Below are 13753 nucleotides of genomic sequence, written 5' to 3' on the forward strand. Positions count from 1 at the left end.
TACCTCCCCTCACACAAGAACCCACTGCACTGTCTCTCTATTTCCAACTGACTGCCAACTGCCTTTCCCAACCAACCCACCCACTAAAACCAACCAACTAATCACTCAAACATTGGGCTAAGCCCTTTTATAAACAGGTAGGCTCCGCCTCCGGCTTTCCTATTGGTCTACATTTTAACCCTTTTTCTCCCCCCTGTACAGACATTTTCTAAACGAACGGGCAAACGCCACATCTGCTCTTCCAGTTATGCAGCAGACTCTTGTTTACGCAATGAAACACCCCACTTCTCTCCTTGTAGCCTCCCGCAGGCTAGTCTAGAGGAGTGCTACTCCCCACTTCAGTATCTGTTGCCTGAGGCATTTGTCTCATTTTGCCTAATGGTAGGGCCGGCCCAGGGGTAATATTAAAAGGGACTTGGTGCCTTCCTTATGCATTTCAAGTACTATAGTGCTCACAGCAGTGAAATGAAGCAGTGTTCTCAGCCCACTCATTTTACTTAACCAGTCAAACTGCATTATAGCCTTCTGCCAAGTACAAATATGTCTCTTTCCCAGTATAACTGGGTGGACTTGTTCACAGCAGGTAAAGAAAAGAGTCGATTAACTCAAGCAGAGTGGGCCGTTCTAAACATTTCAGGAGTGCAACCCAGGTGCATGCTGTTCTGTTTTATGAAATTGTACTGGTTGGCATCCGTCTGTCTCGGGAGACAAAGGACGATGGAGGAGTGTGCCTTTGGGGGTGAGGTCAAGCTGTTAGATGGTTGCAGCTCCTGGTATGGCTGTAGAGACCAATGTGGGAGAGACATGTTTTGTTGCAGCTGGGGCAGATGAAGGTGTCCGGTTGTGCTACTGCACGCCTGATGGGCATACCCCAGTTATGGAACAGTCTTCCCAGAGAGTTTCACCTTGTGCCACCCCTTTTAGCCCTTTCTGTTTATCCAAATGTTTTAAATAACTTACATAGCTGGTTCTCTCAGTTTTTAAATTTGTGCTTCAACTTTGGGGTTGTGGAGAGTTTTGTTTTCTTGTTGCTTTTCATTAAACGGTAAGATTTTATTTTACCTTGTGTTCCCATTGTGTTTATACTTATTTAGGGTAAACCACCCAGAGAACTTTATATTATGGGTGAGCTTACAGACACAGTAAATATATAAGCATCTTAAAAAGATCTTGACAGTGAGGGAAACACTGAGGAATCTTTTTTAAAAAAGGTTCTTACCTCGCCACAGTTGACATTCACAGTCAGAACGGACTGAAAAGAAAAGAGAAAAGTTGTACGGCTTTGTAAAGTAGGGACTGTACCTAATAAAATGTTGCAAAGCTGTGAAGGAATACCTGGTGGTTCTGTAAGTGCGGATCTGCTTACAACAATTCCACCATGATTACTGTTATTAGCCTTCATTTTAGCAGCATTTGAAATCTGCAGCATCAATTGACAGTTCTTCATGCATCACCAGCCACTTGCCAACCCAGACAATCGCCCACCAATGGGAAACTAACTAGTACTGCAATTACTAGCTAACTGCTGGCTACTGAAGTAGGAATACCATCACCAGAGGGATGCCAGTGAAGATAGCATTCCTGTTATAAGTTCCATTATTGATTGATTGATTGATTGATTGATTGATCGATCGATCAATCAATCAATCAATCCAAGGTGTTTTTTATCCCACTCATAAATCCACACACTCATTCATGGGGGTACTGTTTATTGTGGCACCTCGGTGGTGAGGACACACAAATCCCATCGTTTTCACTTTATCTTTTTCTCAATCTTAAGTTTGGTTTGCCACCTTTCCACATACATTTGCAATTAAGGGGGAAAAAGATTGTGTGCACATTTGTTTGCATTTTCCTGTGTTTTTCTCCTAACATTTACAGTATTAATTTTTGCAAGCAATTCCTGCCCCCCCCCAACACAATGCAATTTTGAACATGATTTCGACTGATAAACATTCTTGTGTGCACTTTTCAATTACGTACAAATTTCTGCTTGCATTCTTTGGTTGGAGGACTGCATCAGAGAAATGAGAACTTTAGAAGAGTACTGCGTTTTAGTTTGCATATTGGTTTGGCAAGTGCAACTTTTGTAGGCTTACATTTAAGTGTGAACTGGTTTAATTTCGTGCTCCACCCCCGCATCTCCGCTCCATGGTATATGTAATACCCGCCACCTGAGAGCAGGGGCAAGCTGGATGCTTGAAATCACTCAGAATAAAGGTTCTTAAGGTCCTATAAATAATGTTACCAGTTCCTAGAATGTAGCCATATCTTATACTGTTCCAATAAAATATGTGCTGGAAAAATAATAAAATTTGACTTTTGTTCCTGCCTGTTCCAGTGTTGCAGCCTCAGCAAAAATTCTGACAGACTGGCATCTGATTCTGAATAAATGAGTCCCTTCTAAAGGGTCTCCTCCATTTCTTAAGTTACTGGAGTGATGTGGCAAGAAGCAGCCATGCAGAAGATACAACCACGCTGCTAAAGGAACATAATGGTGGGTCATATTCACAACATTCACGATCAAGTGTTTGAAAAACATGCACTTGTTCTGTTCAGTTGAATTATGCCCCTCCTTTGGTTTGTAATAAGTATTTCACAAATACCTTCCTCCTGCTCTTTTCTGTGGCATTTTCTGTTCTGGAGTCCGGCGTCGCCTCAGAATCAACAGGTATCTCATTGTCATAAACTGCCTCAGTGTCACCAAGGAGGGTATTGAAATCAAAATCGTCATCGTACTCCTCAGAATCATCGGTAATATCAGAAACTGTTGATGCCACAGAATCATTGGCTAGGTCTGAGCTATTGGCTGCCATTGAAACATTGATGGGTTTGGAATCACTGATGGGTTTGGAATCATTGATGGGTTTGGAAATATTAGCCACTTCTGAAAATCTGGGTGAGAGAGTTTTGCTATGAACGCCAACCCAATAGGTATCATAATCTTGAAGAAAAGTAGCCCTGAGAGGGGAGAAAAAACACCAAGAAATCATCACTATTTCTAGTGTTGAGGCTTTTCTCTAATGAGATATATAATATCATATATATTATACATAAGATTTTTCTCTCGGGGGAATGTGCATTATACTTTTCAGTCCAGAATTATCTATTTCCCCAGCTACTCTGGGCGGGTTACAGCATATATAAAAACATAGTAATACATCACTATGTATTAGACTGAGGTCCAGCACCAAGGGCCTTCTGGTGGTTCCCTCAATGCGAGATGTGAGGTTACAGGCAGAGGGCCTTCTCGGTAGTGGCACCCGCCCTGTGGAACGCCCTCCCTCCCATCAGATGTCAAGAAAATGAACAACTATCTAACTTTTAGAAGACATCTGAAGGCAGCCCTGTTTAGAGAAGTTTTTAATGTTTGATTCTATTTTAAATATTTTGTTGGGAGCTGCCCAGAGTGGCTGGGGAAACCCAGCCAGATGGGCAGGGTATAAATAATAAATTTATTATTATTATTATTATTATTATTATTATTATTATTATTAGCAGCAGCAGCAGCAAACATTAAAAACTTCCTGATACAGGATGTCTTCTAAAAGTTATGTAGTTCTTTATCTCCTTGACATCTAAAGGGAGGGCATTCCACAGGGAAGGTGCCACTACCACGAAGATCGTGCACCTGCCTGCATAAACATTTGTGATTTCCAAATATATGGCCACACATGCAACCTTGATATATTTTGTTCCTTTTTAAAAGAACTAAAGTCCCTCAATAAATATTACATAGCAAGAAATCCACAACTTACATAAGGCGAATCTTATTCGTACCCTGAGGAGCAACCCATGTAGTTGTGACTTTGCGTTTTACGCTGGGATTCGTGTGACTTACTGCTGAATTCTGAAAGGAGAAGGCAAATGAAACAGAATCTAGACACACAAGTAAAAAAAAACATAGCTCAAAAACAATATTTGAGGCAAATTGTTCCTCATGCTATAGTTGAAACGAGATCACTAATTAAGGCTGCAGTCCTATAGCTGCTTACCCAAGATTGGGGGAGTAACCCCACTGAACTCAGCAGGACTTATTTCTGAGCCGATGTCTGTAGAATTGTGTCCTAAAAGTGCAATCCTATCCATGTCTATTCAGAAGTAGGTCCCATTAAGTTCAGTGGGGCTTACTCCCAGGAAAGCACTGGTACAGGATTACAGCCTAGGCTACTCTTACAGTTGAATGACCTTTTGACAGCATTTAAATCTGAAAACATGAAACTGATTTTCATACTTTACAATTCGGCCTCTAGTGTTGATATTAACTCAAAGTTTCATAAAATTTTGGCCATGAGTTTTTATCTATTAAAGAAGGTGTTTCCAGAATGTTCCCTAATTGCAAGCTACCTGTAGGATAGCACCAGGTACTGACCACTAAATGTCAGGTGCCAGCAAACACTGACTGCTATCGCATTTCAGCTACTAGATACCATCAAAAAATGTATGCACCATGCCACCATTAAATATCAAATATGTGCTGGATATTCAGTTTTCAAGAATATTTGCCATTAAAATCCACACAGGAAATTTTTGAGAAGCAAATTTATCCCAGCTCTATAAGCACTTGTGTCCTTGGCAGATGCCCTGGCAGAAAACTGCCTTGCCTATCACAAATAGTTTGGTTATGAAAAAGGAGGAAGACAGGTACCGTATTTTTCCATCTATAGGACGCCCCAATCTATAAGACCCCCCTATTTTGGGGGACTCAGTTTTAAGAAAATAAGGGGAAATAGCCCAAAGTTGTTCAGCCTGTCCGCCCAGTCAGCTGTGGGCAGGAAACACCCCCCAGATTGCTCCCCGCTCACTTTGGCATCGGGGAAAGCCGTGCTCCAGCCAACCAAATGGCTGGCGGTGCCCCACGTCTCCCTGCCCCCCATGCCACTGACCCCAGTTTTTTGACATGATTTTTGAGTCCAAAAAACCTCATCCAATACACGAAAAAATACGGTATATCTTCTGTATTTTTAAAGAAAAAGAAGAAACAGAGCGATGATACATTCTGTTTTGAGGCTAATGAATACCACTCTGGCACCATCAGGAAAGCAATTTCTCATGTTAAATGAACACATACCGTCATGTTGGCACATGGGTAGCCTTGCGTATTTGGATCCCTGATGCGAAACATGCCAACGGGAACATTGCCATCAATTTCCCGAGCCTGTACCATAAATGCTGTGAATCCAGCAGACGACGTTCCTTCTAGAGTCACTGGGGGAAACCAACAGATAAATTTAATATAATGACTTTTAACAGAGTTAAACTACGCATCAGAATTTTCCCATTTGTTCGCTTGGGTCTTTCATTTTTGCAGAGCAGGTCTGTCTCAGTCAAAAACTTTACTGGCTAAGTGATTGCAGCATTTAGAAAGCCAGGATGATTTACATCCATGGCAGTGAATAGCAATCGCCTCTGAATAGTTTCAGGAATGAATCAGATATGTTCTCATCTCCAGTGTGTCTTCTGTGAGTTCATTACATCAAAGAAACACCACTCTCATGAAAAGAGCCACATGCATCAGCATTTATTTCCATTTCCATTTCAAATTTGAGTTTAAATACCCAGGAAGAAGCTCAAATTCTCTGCTCAGTAACTCCTGTGTTTTTTCTGCACTGTGGAATTACAGCATTCAAACAACTAGACTCCACCACAGAATCCTGAAATATATTTTGCTACCTAACCTAACTTAAAATAACAAAACGGTACAATAATCTAGTTGTAGCACCTTCCTATTTAAGGAATTCCCCGATCCAGTACATTTTTGTCTAATATAGTGCATTTTCACTAAAATATGCTCTAATACATACATTTTTCACACATTACTTAACCAGAAAGCTGCAGTTACTTAACTAGAAAATTTGGAGAAGTGTGAATTTTGGCTGTTTTGGTTCTTGCGTTGTTCTGGAAGTGCAAGTCAAATCACTTTATTATGGTCAATGACCAGTATAAAAAATTTAAAAAACGCCAATTGCAAAATTTAAAAGCTCAAGGCAAGGTAAAATAATATAAAATAACATATACATTAAAGAGCAGTTGTGGAAGTACAAATTTTGTGATTTTGCTTTTTTTAAATGAACTGAATCACATTTCCCCCCCATCCCTACTCATTAACTATCTCTGATCCATAATGTTAGCATGTACCTTGTATTTCATTTCCTGGATCGTATCTATCAAATGATACAGAGACGACATAAGGTGGAGTAGATGTCTGTGGTCCTCCTCCACAATTCGGCAACATGGAGAAACAATCTATTGAAACATCTTTGTATGGAAATCCAAGGGCCTTGGGCAGGAAGACAGCACAAAAAATGACCACGAAGGAATAATACTTCTCCATCTGAAGAAAGAGAATAAAGCTATTTATAAGAAGGCGGAGGAACCATGGCTGACACAAATGTACAAAGAACATTTAATTCAGTTAAATGTTAATGGTAATAAGAGTATGCAACTTTGTTATATTCAGTTATTTGCTTAATTATGATTATATTAGTAAAAGTAATTTTATTATGGACGTAGCATTTTTGATAAGCAAAACTTACCTATTCAAACTGGACCTTGCTTGTGTATTTAGTATGTGAAAACCTCAATAGTATTTCTATATTACAAGAAGGAGACCCAAGGACAAGAGAAACGAGTCAGTATCTTTTGTCGTCAGTTGCTCAAACCCTCAAAAACCCAAAGTACAGTGCTGTTTCGGCTTCCACTGGACCTCACCAACTTTATTAATCCAAACTAACTTTTACCAGATAATGTGTGAGCTCTAGTATATATCTCCCACTTTTAAAGACCTGAAAATCCCAAGAGGCAGGCTTGCCCAAAATGGCCTCATGGTCCAAATGGAGTAGCATAGCAGACCAAGAATGGCATACTGTGTGCATAAGTTCAGCTCTATGGATCTTGGTTAAGTTTCAGAAATAATAGTATATATTGTTAAAGTTATGCATTGTTATTATTTAATCCCATGTTGCTAATCTCCTCCCCCCACAGTCATATGAAGCCCATATTCAATGAATTAAGAAACAGTTGACTTTTTCTGAACTTGTCTGCCTGACAGAACTAATCAACACAATAGTTTATTAAGGCAACCTATAACCACAGAGGTGGTTTATAGTTCTGGTTTAAATGCCAGAGGGCATTATATCTTGTAGTTGCCACAGAGTAAGGGTGTCATACGTGCTCCCTTAAAACAGGGAGGTGGGGAATCTTTGAAATACTAGGGAATTAACCTAGTGCCTGTAAGAAATATGCAGACATCTTCTTTGAAACTCTTTTCTTTAAATAAACAGCTGCTTGGGACATGTTAGCTGGTAAAATCCACGAGACAATCCGAAAGAAACTTTAGACTGCTAGGTTGAATTGCTGAAGGGCACTCCCGTCTGTAATTACCAAATTATGGGGTGCAGTTCTGAAGGGAAGCAGGTGGGGAGAAACCCTCTTGGGAATTAACCCTCTAATGCCTTAAGGAAACAGTTGAGGAAATAGTTCTCTGTCTGGAAAGAAAACTTTGGAAGTGGACCCGACCAAAGAGGGTAGGGGGAAGCAGTAGAAAGAATGATGGAAAGTCACAACCCCACCAAGACTTTAAAGCACATTGCTTCCCCCAGAGAATCATGGGAATTGTGGTTTACCCCTCATAGCACTACAATTCCCAGCATTCTTAACATTTTGCACCTGGGCGTAGCAAGGCCTTTTGTTAGGGGGGCAGAACCTCAATTTGCTATGTATTTTTATTGATTGGGGGGCAGCTGCTCCTCCTTGTCCTCACCCTTGGCTACACCCATGATTTTCCAGGATCCTTTGGTGGGGGGAGAGCAATGCTCTTTAAATGTAGGTTGTGGGTATAGCTGGTGGAATGAAGCATGTTTGTGTCTGTTCTTCATTTAGCTACTTAGGTAGCAAACTGTTCATTCACATTTTCATCTTCAGTCGTATATTGTTGGCTGGGTTTATTTAGTTTGCAGCATGTTATGGTTTAAGAAAAAGATATATGAAAACGTTATATAGATGGCATCTAACACCTGGTAAATTAGCTAAAATATACAAATTAAAATCGAGTAGGTGTTGGAAATATAAAGAGAATAAAGGTACCTTTTTCCATATGTGGTGGGCCTGCAGTAAGATAAAAGCTTACTGGGAAATGATACATAATGAATTGAAAAAGAGGTTTAAGATAGCTTTTGTAAACAAACAAAAAAACACCCCAGAAGCTTTTCTTTTAGGAATTATGGGATTGGAGTTACCTAAGCACCATAAGATTTTATCTATGTATGCAACCACTGCTGCAAGAATGGTATTTGCCCAAAGATGGAAAGAGGAAGACATCCTGTTGAAAGAAGAATGGCTACAGAAACTAACGGAAAATGCAGAAATGGCCAAACTTACTGGAAAAATAAGAAATCAAGATAACAAAGTCTTTAAGGGGGAATGGAAATAATTTATTGAATTTTTTAAAATTCATCGTAAACAAATTAAGACATTAGCATGATTAATGTAAAAACGTGCAATTTTTTTTAAAAAAGAGAGAAATGGATGGAAATAAAATATAAAATAGATTTAAATTGAGATATGTAGGAAAAGAGAGTAAATATAAGGAACCACAGAAAGAGGGAGAGGGAAGTCCAAATATGATATGTAAAGATGATTCTGTTTGAAATGTTTCTCATAAATGAAAATTATAAATAAGAATAATAAATATTTAGTTTCATTCTTGCTGCAAAGGAGGGCCGGCCATGTGTCGTGTTTCCTAAAAGTGTATCAGAAATTGCTCAGGAATTCTCAGAGGTCATGTAAGAGAAGGCAGGAGGAAGTTGATTGGATATCCACGAGTCACCTGACTTCCTAGGTAAAAGAGTTCTGCTAACACCTGCAATTCCAACCCCTGTCATGGCAATATAGTGAATAAGTAATTGGTATTCCCAGTTTAAACCCTGAGTTAGAGCTCTTTTGAAACCATTTTCATCTGACTCATAAAGCTGATATACTTGATTCTGTTCTAATTATAGTGCACCCAAATGCACTTTAAAAACAGGAGTTAGTGCTTCTGTTTCTCTTAGGTAGCGAGTCTGTCTCCCCACACTAATTGTCACACTACTAATGACACACACACACACACACATACAATATATGTGTAGTTGCATGGCTGATTCAGTCCTCAGACTTGAGACTCCCCTCAGGTTTCAGATGGGCATTTTGTTTATTTACATTTATTCAGTTAGACGCACATTCATCCATTAACTTCTTATTATTATTAAAAGTGTCCAGCAACTCCTTTTTATTATTGCAAATGTTGCTCTGGCGAATGGACAGGGGGAGGCATTTTGTAACGACACAGAGACCAATCCAATCTGTGCTGTTCACTGACAGCTTCGGCAGCGAACTAACAGAACCAGTTCCAATTAAGTTCAGTCCCAGGCACAAAATTGTTGGTCCAACATGAAGCCGAACGTTCTTCCAAAGTGTTTTGCTGCTCAAATTAGTCTGTGTGCACCCATCGATACTCTGACTCCATTGCATTCAAATTAGCTGGTCTGGAAAAACTGGTAAACAGGAATGCTGCTGAAGATACTCTATAGATTTACATGCTCTGGCTTGTCACCAAATAAATGACAGACTCTGTGGAAAGTCTTCTTGATCCTTCATTTCTGACTGGGAGCAGACTGGCTGAGATATATGTAAGTTATGTGGCTGCTTGGAAGCAGGAATTAAGCTGGGCAAAAATGGTGAAGTCTTACAAAACACTCTGTTATACCCTCCAACATTTCTTTTTTAAACATGTCAGGAATTGAACCTGGAACCTTCTGTATGGAGAGCATGGATGGCATCCAACTAATGTGCTATCACCACAAGGAACTTGCCCTGCTCTCTCCCTGCTCATGCTCCACATCATCCCCATATCTGCTCTAGAGGGCTGAGGGAACCTCCAGAACTGTTTTAGGGGTGTGTGCAAGGGCGGAGAGGCATAATGTCCTGTTGCACAAGCAGAATTCCCTGAGCTGAAGGAACAAGTTAGCTGGGTACCACCCTGTGTGTTCAGCCACTGAACTGTGGTCTTTCCAGACATGTCACAACAGTTCTCCAATGGGCACCTTGAATCACACTCGCACAACCACATCCCACACAACAGCAGGACATGTTCCCAAAATCCTTACGTTAAAGATTCAACAAATGCAAAATACAGTGGTACCTCAGGTTAAGTACTTAATTCATTCCAGAGGTCTGTTCTTACCCTGAAACTGTTCTTAACCTGAAGCACCACTTTAGCTAATGGGGCCTCCTGCTGCCGCCCCACCGCCGGAGCCCAATTTCTGTTCTTATCCTGGAGCAAAGTTCTTAACTTGAAGCACTATTTCTGGGTTAGAGAAGTGTGTAACCTGAAGCATATGTAACCTGAAGCATATGTAACCCGAGGTACCACTGTATATTGAACACATGCACGAAATGGACCCCAAGCAGTGAAAACTCAAGTACAGTGGTACCTCGGTTCTCGAACGTCTCCGTTGACGAATGTTTCAGAACCTGAACGGCGAAAACCCAGACGCAAATGCTTCCATTTTCAAACACGCCTCGAAAATCAAACGGCTTCCGCTGCATGTTTTTCAATTTTCTCAATTGAATTTGCAGGCAGCCCTTTGTGCCTCGGTTTTCAAACATTTCGGAACCCGAACAGTCTTCCAGAATGGATTACATTCAAGAACCGAGGTACCACTGTATAGGCCATAGATGTGGCTCCAATTCCTGCCATCTCAGCCTATCAGCACAGGCAAAGGTGGAAGGCCAGAAGAAGGGATGGGAAGTATTGCTTATCATGAGACCTTTTGCTGACTTTGACGCAAGCCAGCCAATGCTGGAAAGGCACTGGGACTTTTGACATAGGGCCAGATATATTGCAGATGGAGGAGAAGTTACCCGTATTTTTCGCTCTATAAGATGCACCAGACCATAAGGCGCACCCAGTTTTTGGAGGAGGAAAACAAGAAAAAAAAATTCTGAATCTCAGAAGCCAGAACAGCAAGAGGGATTGCTGCGCAGTGAAAGCAGCAATCCATCTTGCTGTTCTGGCTTCTGGGATAGCTGCACAGCCTGCATTCGCTCCATATGACGCACACACATTTCCCCTTATTTTTTAGGAGGGAAAAAATGAGTCTTATAGAGCAAAAAATACGGTATTCTCTATCACAGTGTGGAGTCCAATTCCAATGACCCTGTTGGAGATCAAGGCAGCCTTTTCCCTAGGATATGGAAGACTATCACTCAGGTAGGAGATCTTGATCTCTGACAACAATCCCACTACTGTTGCTATGCTCCCAATGTCTCCAGAGGAGAGGCAATGCGTATCCACCCAACAACACCAAGACTAGTGCAGAGATAGAGCTTGGGTTGACCTCACACTCCATGACTTACTGCTTAGACCCTCCCCATGAGGAAATACACTTCAGTGAAGTGTAGGCACGAGTATTCAGTGTAGCTAGTGTAATAGTTCTTTGGAGAAGGTAGGGTCCAGGGAGTCTTGGCAGCCAGGAAGAGAGACCCAGTATATAGACTAGCCGTTGCAGAATCACTCTAAACATCTACCCATCTTATTCACAGTCCTTCTCTTGTGGGACAGGGAGAGGTCAACTCAGAGGTTGTGCTTTGGGCAGCAGCTCCCTTCAACCCTTGCTTTAGGCTCAAACGATTGACAAATTTGCACATCTGTCTTCGGTGTTCAGTAGGATCCTTCATCTTGCAGGGGATCTCACATGTCTTCTGGCCTGAATTGCCTCGGTAGAACTCTCAACAGGCGTTTCCGGGCCCAATATGAAACGTATACTTTGGGCGATCCCACTTTCTTCCAGATGCATGACGATTACCAGGAGGGGCCCACAATGAATGCACCCGGACAGGTCTGTGGGCCTGTTTCTCGGTCACAGCAACAACCCACTCTTTTTTCAGCTGGTTGGACTAGGCTAGCAATGTTGTGCAAGGAAATCCAAATGCAAATTCAGATTGAGAAAGAAATGTGTATATTTACCACCCGAGAACTTGTGCAATTTGGAGTGAAAATAAAGAGCAATTTTGTTGAAGTAAAGTAATTGCCTGCATTCTTCAGATACATGGAGATAATTCCTGCTTAAGGCCATTGAATTTTATGTAGGAAGTGGAGGCATTAAGATTTCTCTTCCTTCAATGAACTGTATGTTTCCATATTCTTTCTCTTGCTGTTAACAGAATGTGTGCCCAATTGCCCATCAATCTTCACACTTAACTTGGCTTGGCTTCATAGGACTATATACACCATAAACCTGCATTATCTGCATTAACTTTTCTCAGCTACCAAGTTCATAGGTAAGTGAATTTGATCCTCAACATCTTGGTTTAACCCCTCAGTTAATAGTAACAACAAATACCTTAAACATGCACTCAGTTATGTCAGTTTTCCATCCCAAACTTTACTTTCTGAATAAAATACAACCCAAACAAGCCAGTTTGGGTCCACCTATCGGGGTTCAATTTCAAAGCCTAGCTTTATTCTCCAGCTGAAAACATTTCAGTCAAGACATTCCATTAAGTACAATTCAGTGTCTATGAAAATCAATGGTACAAGGGGAAACTGTTTAGAATTTCAGCAACCTACCTTAATAATCCTGTTTCTGGTCAGCCTTGGTACTTGTGGCTCTGTCCTGCAACCTTGTAGTGTAGGACTCTGAGAGCAATGTAACAAATAGCAGGGAAGAACTGGGTGGCTCAACCTGTCAGAAGGCAGAGGATGGAGAACAGCCCATTAATGACACCTTAGCCTCCACCTCAGAAATTACCACATGGCAAATGAAATCATCTATGGCAGTAGTCATTCTTTCCCTGACCTTGAAGACACTTTCCTTCCTTCGGTGATCTGCAAAGGTTGATATTTAAAATTGATTGAACTGCATTTGCTGCTTAGTAACAGTTTGCCAAATCAAAGCTTCAGCTTTGCTATGTTGTTTTCAACTTCTCAAAGTCTTTCTCCTCACAGTGGGGAAATAAAGCAAACCTGTACCCCAAAACTGACAACTTTTAAGCTGTTTCTATTTTAGCTGTAAGCCACATTGAGTCCCTGACAGGGAAAAAGGCAAGATGTGAATAAATACAACATTTACTACTAATCTGTGCCATTTTGTGTCAGGTGTTACAAGGAAGAGGCATCACTGGAGCTAATCTACATCTCTTCCAATGTCTGGTTTGACCCTAATTCTCACATTTTACTCAAGTGTTGTTTTTTTGGGTTTTTTTGTATCCACAATCCACTCATACTTTTGGGGTTGTGCACAGGTGTAAATCATGTGGCCATTACAAAACAGCTTTGCAGCATATGGTTATTTTGAGCTTGTGGTAAATACCTTAGGATGTATAGCTACAAAATGGAGTTTGATGTGTGAAGTGAGCTTCCTAAAATCAGTGAGCCCACCCAGGAATGGCTGTGGGAGGGGACACTGTTTTTTGCAGCTCAGCCTACATAATCCTGGTAAGAGAATATTGGCAGCAATGCCATTCAGATGTTTGGGAATTGGATTTAGTCTCTATAGTCTTTTGTTGAGAAAAGCAATGACAAATCTTGACAAACCTAGACAGCATCTTAAAAAGCAGAGACATCACCTTGCCAACAAAGATCCGTATAGTTAAAGCTATGGTTTTCCCAGTAGTGATGTATGGAAGTGAGAGCTGGACCATAAAGAAGGCTGATCGCCAAAGAATTGATGCTTTTAAACGATGGTGCTGGAGGAGACTCTTGGGAGTCCCA

At 40.9% G+C, this 13753-nt stretch overlaps 1 protein-coding gene across 1 annotated transcript in view; it reads right to left on the bottom strand.

The window, feature by feature from the left end:
- LOC128415444 (uncharacterized protein DDB_G0271670-like) overlaps positions 1–12720 on the bottom strand; it is a 28358-nt gene extending 15638 nt beyond the window's left edge. Inside the window, exons 1-6 of the mRNA XM_053391651.1 lie at positions 12611–12720; positions 6139–6334; positions 5072–5208; positions 3759–3850; positions 2607–2961; positions 1220–1252 (exon numbers count right to left, since the gene is read on the bottom strand). Of these exons, the coding sequence (XP_053247626.1) occupies positions 1220–1252; positions 2607–2961; positions 3759–3850; positions 5072–5208; positions 6139–6334 (813 nt within the window). The 5' untranslated portion in view covers positions 12611–12720. The remainder of the gene's footprint in view (positions 1–1219; positions 1253–2606; positions 2962–3758; positions 3851–5071; positions 5209–6138; positions 6335–12610) is intronic.
- Between the last annotated feature and the right edge of the window lie 1033 nt (positions 12721–13753).

Source organism: Podarcis raffonei, chromosome 6 (genome assembly GCF_027172205.1).
Source record: "Podarcis raffonei isolate rPodRaf1 chromosome 6, rPodRaf1.pri, whole genome shotgun sequence".
NCBI lineage: Eukaryota > Metazoa > Chordata > Lepidosauria > Squamata > Lacertidae > Podarcis > Podarcis raffonei.